Source organism: Xiphophorus hellerii, chromosome 16 (genome assembly GCF_003331165.1).
Source record: "Xiphophorus hellerii strain 12219 chromosome 16, Xiphophorus_hellerii-4.1, whole genome shotgun sequence".
Classification (NCBI taxonomy): domain Eukaryota; kingdom Metazoa; phylum Chordata; class Actinopteri; order Cyprinodontiformes; family Poeciliidae; genus Xiphophorus; species Xiphophorus hellerii.
Window position 1 is genome coordinate 6,501,000 of NC_045687.1, and position 22,862 is coordinate 6,523,861.

Genomic DNA, 22,862 nt, shown 5'->3' on the forward strand with positions numbered 1-22,862 from the left:
ACATGCTCATCATAATAATTAATGTTGTTGTCAATCAGTCAATTAGCAATAGATTTAATGTGGATTTTTTTTTTCAAGTTTTAGACTTTTAGGACCTTAAAATAGCAAAGGTTTTGCTGTAGTTTGTATAAATTCATCTTACTCGTTTGCAGTGCTTTGAACATTTAATGTCGCAGTTGAAACCAAGCTCCTTTTTAGTTTTTAATATTTCACCTGTCTCTTTGCAGCTTTTTTGTGAGCTGACACCATGTGTAGGGACACTGGGGAATCCCCCTGGGGTCGTATCTTCAGTCGTAATGGCACGTTCAACATGCTCGACATTTTGGAAACCTGGTAAGCCGCCAAACAAGATTATTCCATGTAGACATCATATATTTTACTCCAGCGACAGAAATCTTTAGTTGCTTTGATATAAACCTTTTAAGCAAAAGTGAACCTCTTCTATTTATGTGCAGATAGTGAATTAGCATTAAATTATCTAAGCATGAAAAGGACACAAACCTAGTGTCTAATCTTATTAATCATCAAGCAATATTTGTGGCAAACTATTTCCAGTAACTGGTTATTAGTATGTGTTGTATATTGACTCACAGGAAATATAACGAACTCCTGGATGTTGGTGAGTTTCCTCAAATAGGTACTCGACTTCAGGTCAGGTGGAATAGGCAGGAGTTGAAACTTTGTTCTACGACAACAGTGAGCAGTTTTGAATGTTTAGGTCTGGTGCTCAGTAAATAAAACATTGGAAAAAGAATATATCTGTTATTCTCAAACAATAAATGTTGTTGCTTGCTTTCCTTCGAACATAGCAGTGTGCTAAGTGACAGACACAAGAATATTTGAACATTTCGCGAGTTTTTGGTTAGCTCTAACTTCACAGGACTTTACAGTCCTTACAGTTACTGTGTTATTAATATAAATCATGTGCCTTCTTATCTCTAATCAGAACAAGATCAATAACACAATATAAATATGGTAAAATAAAATAGTGAAAGAGAGAAATAGAATCAGCAAATGATGAAAAATGTATTTACACACACATTAAAATATGTTATAAATTAAAAAAAACATTTTCTTAGCATTAACAACCGGTTAGGTATAGCATCTCAATTAAATTTGCATTCATACTTTGATTATGTCAAGAAGTGCAGCTGTAGAGGTGGTGAGGAAAACACAGAGGACCCAGGTTGTAGAGTGAAAATGATGATTTAATAAACCAAAAACACAATAATCTAGGCAGCACAGATGAGCAGGAGGCAAATGCTCACACTGGTAGCAACTGGTAACATCAAAAGCGACACGACAGAACTGACAGACTGGTACGACAGAGACACAGAGACACAGGTGGCATAAAATACAGCGAGGGTAATCACGGAAGGACACACACCTGGGAACAATCAAGGGGTAGACGGGACAACACGGAGACTCAAGACACAGAAACCCAAAATAAACACACAGAAAAACTCAAATCAACACAGAGAAACCCCAATCCTGACAGATTAAGCCATTAAAACATTTAAAATTTTCTTCCAAACCTTTCAGATTAATTTTCTGGTGTTTCCTAGATTATTGACTGACTTTACAACAAAAGTAGCTTGGACCTTAGGTTCATGAATTTGTGGCTGGGAATTTTCTCATAGAAATTAGAATTTCTCCTATCAATGAAGCTCTCCAGGTGAGTTATTTCTAGTCATTTGCGGTTTTTATCTTCCCATTAGTGTGACTTTGCCAATTTTTCTTTTTACTGAACCCTGAACAATTATCTGAGTCAATTGAGGCCCGCTGTGTAATGGTGTTGTTCTGAATTATTTTGTGACCTCGTGGATCTTTGATGCACTCTTGGAGTAATTTTCTCACGTGAAGCTTTTAGCAATCTTCATATTGTCAGGCAGGTTCTATTTAAGTAAGTCATTTATTGATTCCCCCTATTGATACTGAAAAAAAGGTAAGTAATAGTTTATTCATGACTTAATAAGGTGACAATTATATTGTCAGAATAGCCAAGGGTGGTTTAGATTTGATTACTTTGATGATTGCAAATTATTACATGATCACTGAGAGGAGAAAAATTTTAACAATGACTTATTTTTGTAAAAATAAATGAATAAATAAAACATAAAACACTGTGATAGTGTTAAAAGGTTGGTATGCTCAGTCTCTCTTTTACTAAAGTCTGCACAATGCAGTTTGTACATACTCAAAAAGGGAACAGTCAATATGCCTAGTTTATGATCATAGTAACATAACACTAATGTTTGTCTGCAAATTTGGAGTGATTAATAGATTTGTGAAAATTAACGGATTTGTGAATGAACTGGTAGCTGAAAACTTTCATGTATACAAATACAATTGCCCTTGGAAATGCATTGATACTGTTTTTGTGATACAGTCATATCACAACAATCTCAGATTTCCAACGGTATGTTTGTACCTAAATGCATCTCTTGCTTGCACAGCAAAGAGCTGTGGAAAACTACCCGGACTGCATTCATCTATAGTTCATCTATAGGTCCCATCTAAATTTTAAAGACTTAGAGACGACAACTGTTACCAAACCCGACATGACCCCTGACCCCTTAGACCCCTTTAGCCTACCCTTCTCCTTTGCTGCTTCAACCACAAGCCCTGATCTATTGCCCCAAACCCTCGTGACCCTTTGTCATCACCTTTTAAAAATATCCAGAGTAAAGGGCAACAACAAGTGACTAACACAGATAGACAATGTTAGCTCTACTGTTGACTTCATTGCAGCATGTAAAACAGCACTTTAGCATGAAATTCTCTAATGTGAGAAAGTGAGAACATGTTAAAAGCTCATCTGATAATTCTTAGAAAATCAGATGAAATGACAGTGGCTTAAATAAATTTTACTAACCTGAGGGCTCTCTTTCTGTCTTCCTTTCTTTTGTAAAAATGCTAAGTATAAAAAGTTCTGAAAGGAAACACAGTTCCAAAAGTTTCTTCTTTAAACTACATTTTTTTCATCTTCCATAGAGTAAGTAGTTCCGTGTTTAGTATAGCTGTCTCAACATTTTTTGTTAGAATTCAGTTCAAATGATTCATCTTCTCCTGTGTAGATTTATTTTCGTCCACTTATCTGAGGTCGGGTCATGGTGGTAACAGAACCAGGAGGGAAAATCCCACAGGCCTTCTCGTCAGCAAGACTCTTCTGTGTCTGATATAACTGAATGAGGCCTCAAACCAGAAGAAAACTGTGATCCTTCCAGCAAGTTCTTGCTTGTCTCCTGGTTCTCTTCACTGCGGGGTGTGTCAAAAAGCTTTCTGAAATAGTCCATGAAGGCACCTTAATCAGATGCATAGTCCAAGATTCAGGCCCATTTTCAAACTGAATTTTTCCCCTGAGGTTCAGGAGAAAACATTTTTGTTCCAAATGTATTTGGACAAGTTCAGTCTGGTTTTAAAAAAACATGTTGGTACAAAAAATGAGATTTTAGTGAAAAGATTTCATTGCAGATTTAGGAAAAGAAATTCAATGTCGAGAAAAAGTCATTTTAAACTATTGATTGCGGATTACTCTTGTCATAGTTTAAATAGCATCCAAGATATTTTTCTGCACACAACCTGGCTACAAGATGTTAGAGTTAATATTTAGAAATCCAAATGCGCATAAACAATATTTTATCTGAGGTTCCTCTAGCTGTACTTTACTTTTGTCATAAAATACTTTTGTTTTCTTTCCATGTTACCTACAAATATTGGTCAAATCTGAAGTCCACAGTTGAATAAAATGGCAATACTAAGCTTTAAAAACTCAGCTAAGTGTACCTTCATATAAAATTTCACAAAACTAGCCAACTATATAGTTAAGTAGATTACCTACAAACTTTTGAGACTGATGATGTAAGTCATCTAAGAGCAGAAAATTTCAAACGTGCCAGCAAAGACAGTCTGTTAATTTGTGCCTCTTATTTTTGGTGAATGGCCTCAGGCTAAATCCGCAGGACATCGGATGGCCTTTGTCTCTCTTGTATGAGTCATCCTACACTAATGAAACAAGTGGCGTGGAGTCTCTGTAAAGGTGAGCGAAAACAAAGTAAAACCCGTCACAGCCGTCAACCCCCCCCACCATCCCAAAGATCCTCGCCCCTGCATGCACAGCAGTCTGGGCTCAGCAAGGGAGAACTTTGTGTTGTGTAACATGGCTGCCACCGCTTCTGCGAAGTGACATTCAAATGAGCCGTCACCGACAGAGACAGAGAGTGGGAGTGAGGAACAAGCTCAGGCCCGGGCAAAATATTGTGAGAGCACGTTAGATGTTGTTGTGACCGAGGAATGAGTTTGGGAGGACAGCCACCAGCCTCCATACCCCGACACAAAGTGCTGGGCTAATGGAGAGATAACTCTATGGAAAGTTAACTTCACACTGATTCCTCCTCCCTACAGCTCCAGCTTTCTATCAGCGGCCATCAGGCTGCTGCTGTGATCAAACAGGTGCCTTCTCCGGAGTGTCCCTCTTATGTAACATCAAGCAGCTGATTAACAAAAACACTATCGTCGCCATGCAGATTGCAACTCAACCGGACCCCAGAGGGCTGGTCACACGTCAGACAGACATCGAATCAGGGCAGAACAGAACCAGCCAAGAGAAGACAACAGCAGGGGCCACGTGCGGCTGCAAGAAACCCAACGTTTCAAGTTCAAAGAAAAGCCTTTCAAAAGTGTTTATACCTCTTGCACCTTTTGTCAATCTCCCACATTATTGGGATTTTGAGTTTTGCAAATTGTCTCTCAAAACCTCTGAGGCTGAGATTAAACACAGAAAGACTGTTTGGTTTTATTTAGAGATATCTGATTAAAGTGGATAGAAGAAGGGTTTTAGAGTCTGTACTATTTTGTCTGTCTATGGCATAAAATCTTAATAAAACATGTTGATGCTTGTGGTTCTAAAGTGAGAAAATGCGAAAATGTTCAAGGCGTGTGAATGGCGGTATTGTAATGCCGCTCAAGGCAAAAATGTTCATCATTTTAGACTAAAGTCTAAAGTTAGGCCAACACACTAACATGTGATTCTGCACAAACAAGAGGCTTTAGGCAGAAACTTTTATTCAATCATGAACAAACACAAAGACTTACTTAGATGTTTTTCACATTTTCCATAGATTGTTGGAAGGAAAAATACGCTCCCACACACATCACCTGAAGGCCGTCTCAGTCGCACACATAATCACTTCATAACGTTCAACATACGGTAATGATTTCGCAATTTTCATTCTCTTTTTCCAATTTAATCTGAAACCAAATGCAGACTTCAAACAAGTGCTGATGAAATAAACAGAAATAATTGATGTTAATTATTTAAAAAATAATAATTGTGACATTAGATAGCCAGACTGTTTATAGAGTGCTTGCACAAATCATGTGATTGACTGGAAGTGCTGATAATCACAGGACAAAAGATAAAGGGGCTCTGCTGAAAAAAATCATTGCTACCCTGAAGGTTCTCAGAAAGTGAACAATGAACACGCTTCAAACTCTGCGGAAGGGAGAAAAACACTCTCACAGCGAATGAACATTTCTGAAATTTTGTAATAGTCCCCGCTTCTTTTGGAAGAAAGAAAACAGAAATGATTTAACCCTTGAAGTTAGGGCAGAAGAAGAAGATACTCAGCCAGCAGCAGCTTCAGCCACCTGAAGATAATCAAGATTGATGGCTACTGCCCCCTGGCTGCTGTCTGTCATCACTGCAAGCCAGCAGACCTCATTGGATCAGTTTTTAATCATCTTTTTCACTGTCGTCCTCTTCATCGTCGTCATTGCCACGTCCGTTCATGGCCTCGACCCTGGCCAGCAGGAGCGGCAGGTTTATGGCCAGGCCCGGCATCTCCTCGTCAGAGTCGTCCTTCGGAGGGTAAAACCGCTTCGCCTTGGCCAAGAAATCTTCACCGATGTCGAGGTAAAGAAGGCGATCCTGCAGAAGTGAAGAAGGAAAAAGGTGGATATAATATAATATATTATGTTTTTAATTTTAAAGGAACAGCTCAAAAATCCAGAAGAGAATTTCTGTTAAATCTTTATAAGAAGGTAATATCTAACAGCAAGTTGATAACTCAGGCTGAAGGTAATGAGAGGCCAAGACCAAAGTGAACCACTACCATCTTAAAATATTTCCAATCTTAAAAACTTTGTAGCAGTTTATGCAAAAGCTATTTTATGAGCCTTTGTTTGCAAAAAGAAGCTGATGATTATTGACACCAATGATCTTCCTGATTGAAACAAAGTGAGAAAGGATCTTGCTATTTCAACTCCCAATAGATAAATGTAGAAATTAATAAAATAACATTCAGGTGAACTACTTTAATGTATTTTTTTTTTTTTTTTTTGCATTTTACACAGTTACTATGACCAGAGATGCTTTATATTTTCCATTCTCAGAATCCACTTCACACAGGAAAATCATTGGTGGTGCATCATATCCTATAACCATTACCTGCTTGAAAAGATGTATATAATCAGCTTCTGTTCAATAAGCACAAAACTAAAAGTGACAAAAGTTTTGAAATGTATAAAGTAGTGCCCACTCAAAACAATAAGGTGATTTTTGGATTCAAGCTCTATTACTAAGGTAGAACAATACTTTGAGATGCTAAAGCTAACCAACTAAAATGAGATGCTTTAGACCTCCTGTTTTGATACAGAAGTGCAAAGTTATTTTTTGGGCCTTTTCTCACAATGATGAACAGATATCTCTCTGGTGGGGCCTCCTTGGAGCAGAAGATGGAGGTCTCCGTGTGCAACGTGTGCAGCATGGCACGTGCTGCCGGGGCGTTACGCATGCGGTCAGCTGAGGCACCAGCAGATACTGTCAGCAGAGAGTCTGCCTCTGCCATAAAACCTGGAACAAAACAATAAATAGCTTCAACAAAGGCAGCTGTGTTCTGCTAATGGTGTTCCTCATCTGTGTATCATTTAGTTTTACCCAGGTTCTCCAGGATGGTTTTCCATTTGTCTCTGACTTCTCTGCGTGTATCTCTCATGGCTTCGATGTCGACACTCAGGCGACGATAGCCCTGAAGGACAGGGTAAAAAAATATTTTTTTTTTCTGTCCTGTTTAGGTTTGCTTTGATCAACATAGACTAATAAAATGTAGAAAGGGCTATAAAAAAATTCTACCTCTTTAAAGATGTATTCTTTTTGCTCTTCTGTCACACTTACATATTTAAGTTTTTCAAACAAATTTTAATATCAAAGACAACCTGAGTAGTTACAAATAGCAATTTTCAATTTGTGACATAAAACATTTGCAATAACTAGTGATGAGTTTATACATGATTAAGGAAAAAGGCGGCTCTGTAACCTTCACTTTCTTTTGTTTAGCCCTGAATTTGCTGGTTTTGATTCTTTGTTCTGTTGCACACACAGAGATGAGACAGACTTTCATGTTCAGAGGTTTCTGCTACAGAGCAGAATCCATGTTTTCGTCCAGCTCCAGGGCATCACACTACCACCACCATGCTTGCTTGTAAGGATGATGTTCTGAAGGCCAAGTGAGGCCTTCAGGATGTTAGATGTTGTTTTCCGTTCTGTTGTGTAAGATTGCATACGTTCTTTAAGGAATCTTGAAGGGATGTTGGTAGGTAGCCACTCCTGGATGGATGTCAGTGATTTTGTTTGTAACATGTTTTTGAATTTCTTTAGATGAGGGCATAACGTTTTGCTCTTTGACATCTTTAAAGCTATAGCATGGAGTTCTGAGACTTGGCCTCAAAATGTGAACAATCACACTTTACAGATTTCTCCCTTTGCTCTTGTGCTGATGCGTTGCAGCCCTCCCAGCCCTGAACACAACACAATTGGCAGTTTTCTTGTAATATAAGGTTGTTTCTCCATCATTAGTGCATTAAATCTTGAACTTGAACAACATGAGCCTGATAGACACTGCTAAGGTCTCCCCCCTGCCTCTGATTGGTTGTTCCTGACTAGGAGCGGTGTATTTCTGCAGATGGCAGTAGGACCACTGGGAGGAGTCTGAGGAGTTAAATTTTTTTCACAGATTATCTTTCTGATATTAAACTGTCACGACATAGTGATTGTTTTAATATGTAAAAAATATATGTATGTTTTTATAAAAGCTATCTAATTAAGCCTATTTCATGTTGTTTGACAGGTTCTGTTTAAAAAATGTCTTGATTCTGTGTGTGGATGGAGACTTACAGGTAACTCATGGTTTAAAAAGGAGGGAAATAATCTTTTCACATAGACTTAGGTAGTTTGTATAAATTGTTTCTTGTTTTTTAGTTAAATGTCTTTAACTAAAAAAAAACATAATTTGAAAACTATTTTATTTACTCAGGCTTTCTCGAAGATTAAAATGTGTTTGAAGCATTTAACTGACAAAAACAGAAGACATCTGTAAGCTGGCAAAAGCTTTTACAGCACTGTATTTATTTAACATATAAAACATGCATTAAAACACAAGAATACAGTATATCAGTTGTTTTTATTTGTTAGTGTTTTATTTGTTCCTTTTTTGATTCCTCTACATACCGTGGATCCAATGCGGGTTTTATTCCTGGCCTGAAGCAGGGTGTGAAGCGTTCGGTCATCAGCTCTCTCCGAGTGGCTGGGGTCTCCGGGTTCACTCCACAGGTTGGTCTCCTCGTCTCGTCTCTTCTGGACTTCACGAGTAAAATAATCCAGTGGATCTGGACTGTGTTGTTGAGACACAGCAAAACTCAATCACTGGCATTAAGAAAGATTCCATGGTTTCTTTCAGCATCAATCAAATGGTTTTAGGATCAGCGGGAGCGGAAAATTATTTCTCTTTTTTTAAATCGCTGTCTTACGTTACAAGAGGTTGCTTTTCCTCCTCTTCGTCCTCGTCTTCAGCACAGCAGCAGCAGCAGAACTGCATGCAGAACCTCTTGAAAGCCGAACCCATCTAAAAGGAACAAGGATGAACTGGTTGCAGGGCTGCACAATACCACAAAGTCCAGATGGAGTTTTTTTTTTTTACCTTGGTTAAAAGACGTTGCACTTTCCTCGCTCCTTCAAAACAACTAGTGGCACTTCTGCAGCTCCGAATACCCGGTGGATGCTCTGAAGAAATGTTTTTGTTTCTTTTTATTTTTCCAAAAATTACTCAATTAGCGGGTAATATTTCAGAAAACAAAATGAAAACATTGGGTAACAGAAAAATAGGCAGTTGCAACAACATTTATATTGTCCACTTTAGTGAATCTTGAAAATATGATATATTTTTCAGATGTAAAACAGACAGTAAATTCAAAGACATTGAAAATAACTTAAATTCTATCTCTACCTGATTTTCAGCCTCCCATTTTCCACGATCTCGCCTCGGCTCCACAGTGACTCAGATATTTGTCTGGAAAAGCTCAGGGAGACGGCATCCCGACGACTGGTGTTTCTTATCAGACTCACATAGAGGACAATAAGAGCACTAAAGGGGTTTTTGCTCTCATCGATAAGGAAAAAAAAAACATTCACACACCCATAACCTCAGAAGACAGTCACAGCACTATCATGTGAGCTGCTTCGTGTCCTGTCCTATGAATTCTGTTTTTGACCCCGAGGACAACACATCTCCTTTCTACAGCGGTAGGACTAATTGTCCGTACTGTATGAAATCTACCACGGTAGATTCAAGGTTTAATTTTATTACTCGCAGTTTCATAGACTGTAAATAAGGGCAGCAAAACTTTATAACTGTTTTCATTTCTTCTTTTTTTTTTTTTTTCTTAAAAAAGAACCCGATTTCTACAAAGGTACAGTGAATATTGAGATCCAACTTGAAATCATAGCATGTGGAATTAACTTCTTGGTTTACGGTTGAAATGTAACCATAAAGCTGTAATGCAAGGTGTCATTGTTTCAATACCTAAACACCAGCAGGATGCGTAGCAGATAAATACTGTACTTCTCAATAAGACCAAGTCCATTGATATGAAGTGATTCTATATTTAGATCAAACATAGTACAATTTCTATATTTCAAAGACCAATAATAGACCAATAATATGGAAATAAATGGTGATTTTGTTTTAGTATGAGCGTCAATTTTCAGTTGATCAAAGATCACACATTCATTTTACAATTAAAGAGCCAGTATTATCACTGAGTTTGGAGATATTTTTACTTATTAGTTATTTCCAGGCACATAGCATCATTTTATATGACAATCAAACAGATATGTTACCTTCAGTTGTTATAAAAGTGCTGTACATATAAAACACAACCTAATAAATACTTGACTTCACAATTTGACACTTTGAAATTGGGTTGTCGTCAATTTAATCCTCCCGCAGTCCTACAACAGTGAACCTTGCGTGATCTTTTACAAGTCTTTTTTTGTGTGTGTGTGGTTTTGGGAACTGACAGGCTAATGGACACCCCCATCACTTCTCTGTTGTCCGACCGTGACATCTGCTGTTCTCTTCCTGAGCATCGCACTAAGACCGTGGGAAGGTTAAGAAGCTCCTACTCTTTCCGACACTTCACCTTCAGCACGGCATCACAAAAATGTTCCTCTATTATCCTGTTTACGCTTCTTCGGAGCATTGAACTGAGATGTATTTCGCACGATAAGCTCAGCAGATGTGTTGTTCCACCAAGTGTTTGCTAATTGCTGCTCCCGCTATTCTGAAGGAGCACAGCTTTAAGGTAGAGCTTTGTGGAAATAGGCAGGACTTTGTGAGAGCAATGCACAAAGTTATCCGGAAGCTCAGATAATGCCAACATATTTTGGTAAGACGGTATGCCTGGTGTGAAACAAGATGGAAGAGCACATGATTCCCACTCTAAACCTAATATGTGGTGCTGCAGGCCAGTTTCTCTTCCAAATGTCCCTGTATTGTGATTAGAGGGATATGTTTGATAGAACTGAACGTTACTAGAAAATTTAATCACTGGTATTTTCAACATGCTGATGATTCAAACAACAAAACACTGAAACCCACCCCCATAATATTTTCTCACCATGAGAAAAGAAAATCAAAGTGGTGGAATAACAATTAAAAAATGTGGTGGAACCAGAAGTGCAAAAACTCAAAGACCTTTAAATGTTTTCTGTTATTACATTTCACTAACTTTATCATCATCAACCCTCTGCAAAGCAATAAAGAGTTAAACATGAAAAATGACAAAAAAAAATCTCACAACTAAGAGCTTTGTTGGCGAAAAAGATGTATGAAAAATTGTCCATAACTGGAAAAATAACGGTTTATGAAAGCTGTTTATGACCTGAAATTTGTCAAACATTTGTGCTGTTTTGTTACTAAAAGTAGAAAAAAAGAAACAAAAACAAAACATTGGCCTCAGTTTGAATTATACCTGTATTTGTGAAAAAAAAAAAAGAAATCTCAAGATAGGTGTTGATGTTTTATTACATATAAGACACTTAAGATTCAGTAAAAACAGTTGGTCAGTAGTGATGGCTTTGAATTAACATGTTTGATGTTAAAATGAATTACAAAGTGATCTGCAAACTAATATTGAAAAAGTAAACATAAGCGCTCCAAGCAGGCTTCTCGTGCATCAACAGACCGTCATAGGAAATATACAAAAAAATGAACAAAAAAGCAATACGCCCAGTATATTATATTACTGCAATGAAGGCACATTGTTTACATTTTTTCACTTGAAATTCCTTTTGTTGGAACCTTAAAAAGTCAGAACAAATACATTTGAGTAATGTTATTACCCAAATATTTCAGCCGTCTTACACAGCTCTTTTTCCACCTATATTAATTGCAGCTTCCAAAAACAAAATTCCTCAAAGTCAAATCCACAAATGTGTTCCATTAGGAAAAATAACTGAAATTTCTGTAAAAAAGAACCCCACAACTTTTTACCCACATTTCAGGACAATTACCTTTGAACCATGATGATTTTTGAGGAGCGTGGTACCACCAGTATGCAGACTAATAACACTAAGCTGAAGGGGAAGTTTTTCCATCATTACAAGCTGAGTTTTGAAGAAATGAAAAGTTTGATCCATGTCTCACACGCATGACGAAATAAATTGCAACTTCAATTTATTTGTAAATCATGTAATTACTCCAGCTCATTATTCTGCCCCCAACAAGGCCACATGAGGTGATTGGCACAAAAGACAGCAGTAGTAAGATGTCTGATCTACTTTTAGCTCGCCTGAACAATCGTCCCTTTGATCTGAAATTAGCTTTAAGATATCACTGTGGAAATCACAAAAAACTGGTTAAAAACCCTGGAACAACAGGGCAGTACAACAGATTTTACTGTTGTACTGGAGAAAAAAAACTAAGCCTTTTCCCAATCTACATTGGTCATGTCGCCCTCTAGTGGTGAGCAGGTAATAGTGCATCCTCTTCATCTATAACAGTATTTTTTTAAATAATAAGAATATGGCTGTTATATGTAGGCAGGAAGGTGTAAAGAAGGTGCAGAAAAAAGAAAGAAAAGCAGCAAATTAATAAACGATAAACAACAATAGGTTTTGAGCTGCTTCTGTTCTGTGACAACAGTTCTCACAGATCCTCTCCTCATGAAAGAGAGTGCGCCGCACCTGAACTCAGAACAAATCCCATGTCCTAGTGGGAGTCAGAGTAACAGTCAAATGTGAAAAAAATAGTTTGAGGATAATCATTTGTTCTGTCCAAATCACTCTGTTTGATCTGAAATATGGCCTCCTATGCTTACAGGTAAAGTCAGTTCAGTTACGGCAGCTGGCCGCGCATCCCTTCAGCTCAGGAGCTCCACAGGATGACGCCTCCACTCCTCAGGTTAATGACTGGGGTTCAGGAGTTCTGCCTCCCAGGCTGCCTTTCTTTAGGCTTCATGGTTGATGAGGAGGACAACGTAATTGGTAAAGGGAGGGATTACGGTCAGCGATGCGTTGCCGTAACTGGCTCACAAACTCAAACATGCCGGAAGGTAGGGCCTGGTGGATGAGATAGCGGGGCAGATGGCCCTAAAAAAGAACAACTGAAGGTTAGGTGTTTGACTGAACATATTTACATAGACTGTTCTGTCAAAGAGTTTTGAATCTGCTTTGAAATTTACCTACATGTTGCCAAACTTCCTTACCAACCTTAAAATGAGAAATAATCCTTCAGGCTTTATGAAGAAGTCCTTAAAGTGTCACTGACACAATAAAACCACTTACAACCAATTGATTTAAAAAGATTGACTACTGCGCTTTCATTCTGTGTACACAAAAGACTTTAATAAGTATTTTTCACAGGCTACTATAAATTCCATGGCATTGTGAGTGTCGCATTTTTCATCTGTAGTAACTGGGTCAAAAGTAATGAGGGTAAGTCAAAGCGTAAACAATTGTATACAAACAGTGGAAGTTGTGAGCAGTTTCAGCAAAGATTTGAGCGATATGTCTGCAGTTTTGGAGGAAGAAGCAAGATCAAGTGATGAAGAAGAGGAAAGGACTGCAACCCTATGTTTTACATGCAAAAAAAAAGACAAAGATTTCTGTGTTCATATTCCCCACCTTAAAATCTGTGTTGAGGACCCAGATGAATGTGCAGACAGATGGGTTACTGCTGGATTTCAGAACCACAAATCCTCCTGGGCGATTTTCTCCCCTAGAACAACCAATAAAAAGCAACCAGGAAGTAAAAAAAGTTATAAATTGATTTTGATTCATTTAATTCAAACAAGATTTTATTAGTAGGACAGAGAAAACATGTGCATACATAACCAAGAACAAGATTATTTGTTTACCACTACTTTTTATTTTGAAAAGGAGTAGGAAGAAGGGAACACTTATGTAATCCTACCCCTTAAAGGGATCCACGATTAGGTATAAAAATAAACCTTATTTGGGAAATATTTATCTTAGATGTAAAAACAATACAGTAATAATACTGTAGGTTATTTAGTTTTTGCAAATTTTAATAAAATATTCACACAAATGTCGCCATGTTGTTCACGCTGCAATGCATTCTGGGTAAATGACATCAAATTGGTCCAACTGCCTGGCTTCTCCAGCCAAAACAGTGATGAGTAAAGTTATTAAGCCTTTTTAATTTGAACCGGAGTGCATTGAAATTGATCGGAATTAGAAATAACAAGAGGTCATGGGAAATTATCGAGATTCGCCTAACTTTTTTTTCCTTTTTAAATTACAGCGAACAGGCACACAGTGTAGCATCATCTAAAATTACACCAGTCAAACACAATATAATAAACAACAATTCAGGTAAAGTTAGCCTTCCTGTGTTTACTCTGTAGATTCCAGGACAGAATGGACCTAATGACGTCATCAACCCATCGGTGGAAAAAATGGCGACCTCCATGGGTGAAAAAACATTACAAAAGACGTTTATTTCTGAAGTAATTAGGAGTTTTGCCGTTTCACAAACAGCAATATTTTAGTTTATAGAGAAACTACATCATATTTAGGTCAACATGTTCAACTAGTGCTGGATCATTTTAAAACAATTACTTGTTGAAAACAAGTTCTGGTTTATGACAGATGACAGAAATCCGGGTGAAGGCATGAACTGACCTGACACAGCGATCATTCGGCGGCCTGGCATCATGGTTGGTTGATATGCCAACACTAATGTAACAGTCTTGTCTGCGTTCGATTCGTCTAACATTAACATAGTCCCTTAAAGAGATAACAAAAACAAAAAACAGAAAGCACATAAATAAAATCAACTTACTTTGTTTCAGGCAAGAAATCTGAAACAAAATAACAAACAAATCCTTTCAGAAGGAAAAAAGTAAGAGATCTAAGGAAGCCCGATCTTTGCTGTGCTGATGTACCTGGAAGACACGATGCCTCCCCCTACGCTAGCGGCAATGTCGTGTGTTACCAAAGTGTTGTCGTCAACTCTCTGGAGGACCTGAGGCCAAAAGGACAGTGCACTATTAAGTTTTAATTCTGCAAAACTTCTCAATGGAAAATGTTTGATCTAACAAAGAGGTGCATCACCTGGCAGGAAATAACTGTTTTGGTCCACTCAGCTATTTTCTCTGGTTGCATAATTGTCTCCTGATAAACGAACTCCGCGGGACACTGCATAAAGGCCTGAGCAAATGAAATAAGGCACAAAATCTGAGGAATAAAGTAAAAGATGAAAAAATGCAGAGAAAAAACAAAAAGAGGACCAAAGTACATCATGCTTCAGCAGATGATTTTATGATCAAAGCAGACTTACTGCTGGGTCATAAAAAAAAAGCGTGAACAAAGAGGTTAACTGACGAGGGGAACATTTGGTAAAGCCCAGTTCACACTACACGATTTTTTGCCCCAATTTCCCCCTTATGACAATCTTAGAACGTTCTGCATTCTAAGATTGCCGCTTGCGATAATCATAACCGATCATCCTGCAGTGTGTGGTGTGTTACGACTGATTGGGTCCAGTCGGTAGACCGCTCCCATCTGAAATCGGACGTATTCAACATGCTGGATTATCGCAGAGTGTGGGGTTTTCCCTGACTGGTAGCGAGAACTAGCTTGTTGAATGTGACAGGTAGCCAATCAGAAAGCACGGATTCCCCTCCGTACTTTTCCCTCAGAAAGCAGAGAGAGGAACCCCAAACAGCTAAGGTGGCGCAACCCAGAGTCCAGCAGACATCCGAGATGATATGTGGAAACAACATTAATGTTTATTCAACATTTCGTGCAAAGAATACCCACAGAAATGACAAGGAGAGGATTTGGAGCGAAATTGCTACCACAGTTGATTCCGGTAATTTTTCAGCTGTTCACCGTTAAAGTGACATAAAAAGGTAATAACGATAATTTTATTCATTCAGTCAGGGCTTGATGCTTACAGAATGTAATTGTCACTCATAAAACATTGATTAATGCCTGGTTTTAAAATGAGTTAACTGGACTTGTAGCCATTATTTTGTGCATATTGCTCTCAATGTAATTGTAAACATTAAAACAGCAAGTACTAATTAACCGATGAAGCTTAAAGAGACGACAGAACAGAAAATAATCTAAACACACAAATGGTATAGAGAAAAAAAACGTAACTTTAAAAAAAATAGAGCCGCCGCGTGCCCCGTTTCCACGCTTTTATCCAACGCCTTTTCTTTTTGTTACCGGTACATCTTTTATGTTTAAAATAAGCTCACACACTGTCGCTATTGCTTGTCGACCATGTTTGTTTACTCTAAATTCACATGTGTTATAGTGGGCTTTTCCTGTATTTTCGGTCTGGAACCTGAATGTCGGTGAGAAATCAGTTCGTGTGTGGTTTGTTGCTCTTGCTGTGTGGCTGGCTGAACACCACACAATGCACGATCGGGCCGATCGAACACGTTATACCTACGATTTTGGTCGGCTAGTGTGTGGTCTCTCAGGTTTTGAAAATCGGCCGACAATTCTAAAATCGTGTAGTGTGAACTGGGCTTAACCCAATGTTATGCTAATAGCATTTAGCATTCACCAGCAGCTCATTAAGGGAAGTGAGAGTGCTGTGGAACAAAAACACTTATCCGGTTGGAACACAGTGGATTAAATATTAAAATACAGTTTAACAAAGTGTCGAAGGATTTTAGTAATCAAGGAACTCGAATAATTCGATTAACTGTTACAGCCCTTTTTATAATCTTTCCCAATAAATGAGGGAAATCTCCACTGACTCTCACCTTTGAATTTAAGATATCGCTGTATTTTAGATCCCAAAAATAAACTCTTCAAATACGGTCTGTTCATTTTATGAAGGATGTGTAAATTAGAAGGAAATCTTTTAAAACATACAAAACAGACGAACAATAGTTTACATTTTGATGTGGAAGCAGAAGTAAAACAGCTCGCGATACCAAAGGTTCCCCTTACATCAGAAATGGCTTCAAAATTCACTCCAACTACCGCAAACGATGTATAGCCATTTTATTTCATGTCATATCTGATGTAGATGCATTAACTAAGAAATCCCTTCCAATTATACTATGAGAAATCTCTTTAATTCCATTTTATCTGATTTTTTGGTGAATTCACAAAAGACAGCAGTAGTAAGATATTTGATCTACTGTTAACTCATCTGAACAATCGTCCCTTTTATCTGAAATTAGCTTTAAGATATCACTGTAGAAATCACAATTGTATTATTTCTTCCAAATGGTTTTGGAAGAAATAATATAGTCTGATAAGATGTTTATGCTTGAATGATTTGTAAATAATATAAAAAATAGTCAGGGACAAAAAGTCTGAACTTGCATAGCTCCTTTGAAGCGCAAAAACACAAACCAAGGTTAGATGTGATTGGTGTTTTTTTTTTTTTTTTTTGTATGACAATGAAGTACAATGTTTCACGCTTGCAGTACCTTCAGAATAAAAATCTTTCCGTAGTTGAGCATCTCCAGAGTGTAGACGGCGTCTCCCGTGTCCTGTCAAAACACAAAATCCTGTCAGCATCAGAAGGTTTTACTGGAATCCAAACAATTCCATATTTTATCTTTTTTTTTTTTAGACTAGATCTACTTCAAAATCTATGAGACAAAGATACATAAATATATACATTAAATAAAAACTTTTAAGATTTACTCAAGTCAAAATATAACAAATTGCAGCTTGTTTGTTAAATGAGAAAATGGACAAAAAGTTTAAGAAAGAAATGTATGAAACGATTAACATGAAGTGAAGTTTTGCTGTGACAAACCAAAGGAACGTAATATAGCTAAAAATTATAGTTTAGAAAAAGCATTTCTTGAAGAAATTAAAATTTGACCTTTTATAGAATGTAAAAAAAAAAAATCACTTTTCCATACATGACAATGAAGTGAAAATTAAATTTCACACCTTTTCCACTTTTAAGAGTCTGTGAAGAACATTTGAAATTCAGAATGCGGAAAATAAATCTGAGCTTTAAATAATGTCAACTCATCACTGCCAGAAAATGCTGCAAGACAGGAAGTGGGTTTCTCTTTCGGTTTGAAAAGCTACGAAACTATTTCCATCAAGCTTTACTACTTTACCCGATACCATTAACAATGAGGTGAAGAAAAATCTCTCATAAATGATTTTGATATTGACTTTTTTTTTTAATCATAAATTGAAAAACATTTTCCAAAAGCTATGTTTTGTTTGGATTAATTGACCAGTACGTTCATAAAAGATTGAATTTATTCCCAGAAATAACAGCTTGAGGGAAGAACCAGAGAGATGTCCTTACGCTGCTTTTCTCAAGCTTCCAGTTCTCCTCCTGGGCGAGGATATGATCCAACACAGTCATGGCCTCTTGACCCTGCTTGATGTACTCCTTCTCCTGCAGCGAGATCCAGATATGGAGAAATTAACGAGAGGAGGAGGATCATTAAATTAAAAACAGTCAGCAGGCGCTGATGCAGGTACCTGAAATGTGGCAGCGCTGTACCTGAGACCCTCCTCATCCAAATACTCGTCTGAGTCTTCAGACAAAAAGATCAGTAAAAAATGACTACTTGCAGAAATCAGGAAAGAAACAAGAATACACAGAAGATGAATGGCAAATATTATAAGACCATCACCTGCAACGGATTCAGGTGGAGAGTAGAACTGTCCATCAGAAACAGGGTGGGGGTAGAGCATAGAAGCTCTGTCAGCGTTTGATGCTGCTAGGTAAGCTGAGGTCAGAGGAGGAAATCAGTTAAAGAGGATGTAAATTTCTGTTGAGGTGTGTTTGCACTCGTGACTTTTCTCTCACCTCGGTCATTTTCGGCTTCCTGAGTGAGAACCTTGAAGTCAAGGAACCAGGTTTCCAACCACGCCACCACAAATGAGGTGATGGGTAAAACATAACCAAAGGCGTTTTTGGACAAGAGCTGCTGAGCACAATGAGAAAGAAGAAAGAAAGAAGGGGATACTTTCACTTTTATTATGCATATGTAGGCAAGTCCTTACAGCACAAGATAAGAGGTTTATTACGCTATATCTATTTGGGAAAAGGGCTTGGTGCTTTAGATAGATGGAGTAGATAAGTATTTTTTCTTGATGAAGCCTATGCAAACATAAGCTGGGAATTTCAAAAAGCAGAAGTGAAAAAGCTGAAGAGGGTTCAGCTGATGAGCGTGCGCTGCTCAAACCGAACTGTGAACGTCCAGCAACAGTAAGGCACTCACTTCAGATACAATGACCTTCACCACGAGGAAGACGCTGGTCACTAGAGTTGAAATCTGCAGGAAATAACTGAGCTCTTATTCATGTTCGGCAGAAAAGATAGGAGACTTTCACTTGAATAACTGTGTTTTGCTGTGTCTGAGCTGACTTACCGCGACAACCCACCAGTGTTTCAACCGAAACGCTGCATAGCCAATTTGTAGACAGAGGAAACGAAACAAGGCAAGGAGCTGACATGAAGAAGAAGAGAAGGGGAAGCAAATGATGTCACCAAGTGCTAAACTTTGCAAATGCTTTCGACTGAAGGAAATGTACATCCAAGCTCCCCAAATAGAGTCAAGATCATAAAATTTAGATTCACACCAAAGCAATAAGGATTGGGCACTTACGACTATGTCAAAGAAGGAAGACTTGAACTTATATCTGATGACCTGATCTGCTAGATTCTCCAAAATTGGACCAGTCACCTGAAGGACAACAAGGGAGGAGTCCAAACGGTTACTGAAGTCAATTGAATTGAAGTTTTGTATCTTAAACATGTCTATGAATAAACACGCATTTACATTTAGCTCTATAATCCACAGAAGTGTGATGAAGAGGAGGTCAAAGGTCACAAAGAGACAGAAGGTGCGTCGGACATCAGAGACAGCTTTGCGTGCCACAGGTGGAAGCAGGAGGTACGGGGTAGGGAGGGTCAGCGACGTGGAGTAGGAGGAGTTCAGGGAGGCAATGGCAGGGAGGCTGCCCCCGTCCTGCATCTCTTTTGCCGAAGTGGTATGTTTCCTCTGCAAAAAAAAAAAAAAAAAATAGGGTTGATTCAATCTCACATCAAAGTACTGTATTTTCCAGACTATAAGTCACACTTTTTTCTCAGTTTGGGTGGTCCTGTGACTTCAGGTGTTTCCACAACTGATAGTCCGGTAGACTCGCTTTGGGAACCAAAAGTACAACAATTGTTAAATTTTTAGCTGCTGCAGTTCGCTTTCACACTATGAAACAAACCAAACCCTTTGAGCAACCTGTTCACTCGCTTGCCTGTGGTGGCGCTGCACCACGAATCACTGAAGGAAATGACACAAAAACCTCAGAAGAAGACATTGAGCACAACCTCCTTATTCACAAAATGTAAACAAATGGAGTGGCATCTGACTATAGGTGTTGTAGTATTTTGTTTGTGTCTTTGGGTAAAGACCACAAGCCATTTCCCCCACCAGCGCTAGATCGACACGTTTATTTTGGTTGCATTTACCCAGAAGGCCCTGCGCTATAGACCACTTCCTGCTTTTGGAACTGTCTCTGGCATTCTCATATGTATTTGAATGGCATCGGAGTTTATTTCAATCAAAGCAAGATCTAGTTTTTTAGTCGGACCAGAGTTCACTTTTTTGTCCGTATCAGAGTTCGATTGTGTATTCACACCTCCCCAAACAAATGATCTTTCTAGGCAAACAAATAAAAATACCATTAAAACAGACTAAACAAGGCTGGTGTGAAACACCTCTACAGTCCAGAGCAACTTATATATGTTTTTTTTTTCTTCTTCATAATGCTTTTTTTTTTTTTTTACTGATTTGTTAAATGTGCTTCATACTGAGAAACATGAGCGAGGGACAAAACATTACTGTCTGTAGCCTCGAGGGAAGCTAAACAAAGGCAGAAGATACCCAGAGCTGGAGGAACAAGTCCACAGCTCGGTGCTTTAAGAAACATATTGTGAGGCTTGAAAACAATGTAGTTATGTGTCCACGCCCTGGTAGTTGTAAAGGAGGTGAATATAAATGAAACAAATTGTTTCAATGAATGCAGCCTCGATTTACACTGCACGAGTCTCCGCAAGTTTTGTCTAAAATTATTTATGCCATTTCCAATAATCAATAAAAAAGTGTTTATTAGCATTTAAATGTTTGTAAATCCCCACTTGCATTTCTGACAATTAATGTTTTTGCACTCACAATGTTTGATCTTGGAACTACATTAACCTTTAGTTCCACAGATTGTGAAATTTAAGTCAGGACTATGGCTGGTCCTGTCCTAAACCATGATTTTAATTGGAGTCAGAGGAAAGTGTTTGGTAAAACTGAAAGATCATTTAAAATCTTAACTTGGCAAGACTTCAAAATATTCAATAATTTTGAGCCTAATTGATGACTTCTAAGTATAAGTGGTAAATAAGTTACCAAGCGAAGAAGCCTTCTAGGTATTATGCTTTTTTCAGACAACCAGGAGAAGTGATATTAAAAGATGGGACCAATTACTTTGGCTTATGAAGTTAACAATTGCTTTCATTGTCCTTTTGCCATCAACCTGATCATGCTTCCCACAAATGTGATGTCTGTTTACACATTACCAGACTTCCTCTTCTTTGACTTATCTGCTGCTTATGGTAAATTTAAGCTGAAACATACACACAACTGCCGTTGAAAACATCTGCACCATCATTTAATTTGCAAGGAAATGATTTCATTTTGATAATTGTTTTTTGGTTGAGTTAAACATGGTCTACTTAACATAAAATATTCACTGAACCATTAAACATTACTTTGGTCTCCAACTGGCCTCATAAATTGTTTTAGCTGAACTTGCATTGCGATTAAACCAATTTATTTATGCACTTCAGTGTTCATGACAGACAGCTTGTGTTTTAAAATCACTCACGGGAAGGATGTTATTGTGCTGAATCATTTTTTAAATAAGAATGGTTGCTCTATTACATCGGGTTTTAGTAGAGATGTAGCAGTATAACAGCCTGCTTGTTAGGCCAATGAACCGACAAACATTCAGACCCGTGTGCTTTCTAATTATCTCTGCAGCCATTTCTAAAGACCCTTTGCCCTAGGATTGATAAATAAGTCCAGGACTCTCCAACTACAGCGAAAACTGTTTACATCACAAGAAGTTCGGGTTATATTTGGTGTGAAATCCCATGACTGACGAGTCGTTACTCGAAGCTACAAACAAATAACCAATTGTGTGTGTTAGCAAAGTGGCTACTAGTGCGAAACAAATAAGGAACATTTCCAGGTTATCAAGCTAAACCCAGAATAAATTAATTAAACATGCACAAATCAAGTTATATTTATCTAACTGACACTCACTGCCGCTAGCTTTTCCCCTGTTAGCTTCACAAACCTTTTTCCTACCAAGTTTTACCAGGTAACAACTTCAAATGTAAAATAAAATAATCATATTATATTTCCATGAGGTAACTATAGCGAATACTATCACCAATATAAGAGACACTGTTAGAAAAGGCTCGTATGGGAAATTTAAAGCAGTAAACTCACTTGAGTTAGCACAACATCCTCGGCTAGCGAGTCTTCCGGAGTTGCCAAAGATGAATTGTTGTACCAAGATGCATCACTACACTTCTCCGACAAATGGTGAGTGACGTGACAAATATCAAAGACTCATATTTCAACACGCTGACTGCACAGCCGGTTTTAGTTGTTTTGACAAGAAGTATATTTCTTATAAATAGGGGTGAAAGTAGTTTTGAATTTTTGCCGGCATTATGACAGAAAGAGTCAATGGCTCATTATCTCTCCATTCATGCATTTACAAAGCAGCAATAAAACTTTTTTTGACTGTACTAACTGCTACCTGTATGGATAAGGTAGAAATTAGAAGCACTTGGCAATGTGGAAAACATCTGTATTTTAATTGGTAAGGCAGGCTGTATGAATCATTGATATTAGCTTGCTGCAGTTCAATCTAACTCAAAGTCAGTATGGGTTTTTCTGGTCACATAATAGGTAGTGGCCTACCACATATGGCAGGCTACTGCCTATTAGCACATTATGTGGTAGTATACTCAAATGCAGTGTCCTGACTG

At 38.0% G+C, this 22,862-nt stretch overlaps 2 protein-coding genes across 3 annotated transcripts; both read right to left on the reverse strand.

Moving 5' to 3' along the window:
• Window positions 1-5,044: 5,044 nt before the first annotated feature.
• On the reverse strand, window positions 5,045-9,468 carry LOC116735654 (melanoregulin). Its single transcript, XM_032587678.1, has 7 exons — window positions 9,282-9,468; window positions 8,976-9,058; window positions 8,806-8,900; window positions 8,507-8,669; window positions 6,938-7,028; window positions 6,690-6,853; window positions 5,045-5,929 (listed from the first exon to the last, which is right to left on the reverse strand). The coding sequence occupies exons 3-7, from the start codon at window positions 8,898-8,900 to the stop codon at window positions 5,735-5,737; spliced, it is 708 nt and encodes a 235-aa protein (XP_032443569.1). The 5' UTR covers window positions 8,976-9,058; window positions 9,282-9,468; the 3' UTR covers window positions 5,045-5,734.
• A 1,873-nt stretch (window positions 9,469-11,341) lies between these two features.
• stard3 (StAR related lipid transfer domain containing 3) lies at window positions 11,342-22,388 on the reverse strand. Of its 2 annotated transcripts, none has more exons than XM_032587677.1 (15): window positions 22,315-22,388; window positions 19,594-19,815; window positions 19,420-19,497; window positions 19,183-19,260; window positions 19,033-19,086; window positions 18,618-18,735; window positions 18,442-18,537; window positions 18,287-18,342; window positions 18,108-18,200; window positions 17,260-17,322; window positions 14,912-15,007; window positions 14,743-14,822; window positions 14,480-14,584; window positions 13,460-13,553; window positions 11,342-12,925 (listed from the first exon to the last, which is right to left on the reverse strand). In XM_032587677.1, exons 2-15 carry the CDS (start codon window positions 19,786-19,788, stop codon window positions 12,791-12,793), a joined length of 1,341 nt encoding a protein of 446 aa, XP_032443568.1. In that variant the 5' UTR covers window positions 19,789-19,815; window positions 22,315-22,388; the 3' UTR covers window positions 11,342-12,790. The 2 variants fall into 2 exon arrangements, with proteins under 2 accessions (XP_032443568.1, XP_032443567.1); XM_032587676.1 differs by having other exon boundaries at window positions 18,618-18,738.
• Window positions 22,389-22,862: the final 474 nt, after the last annotated feature.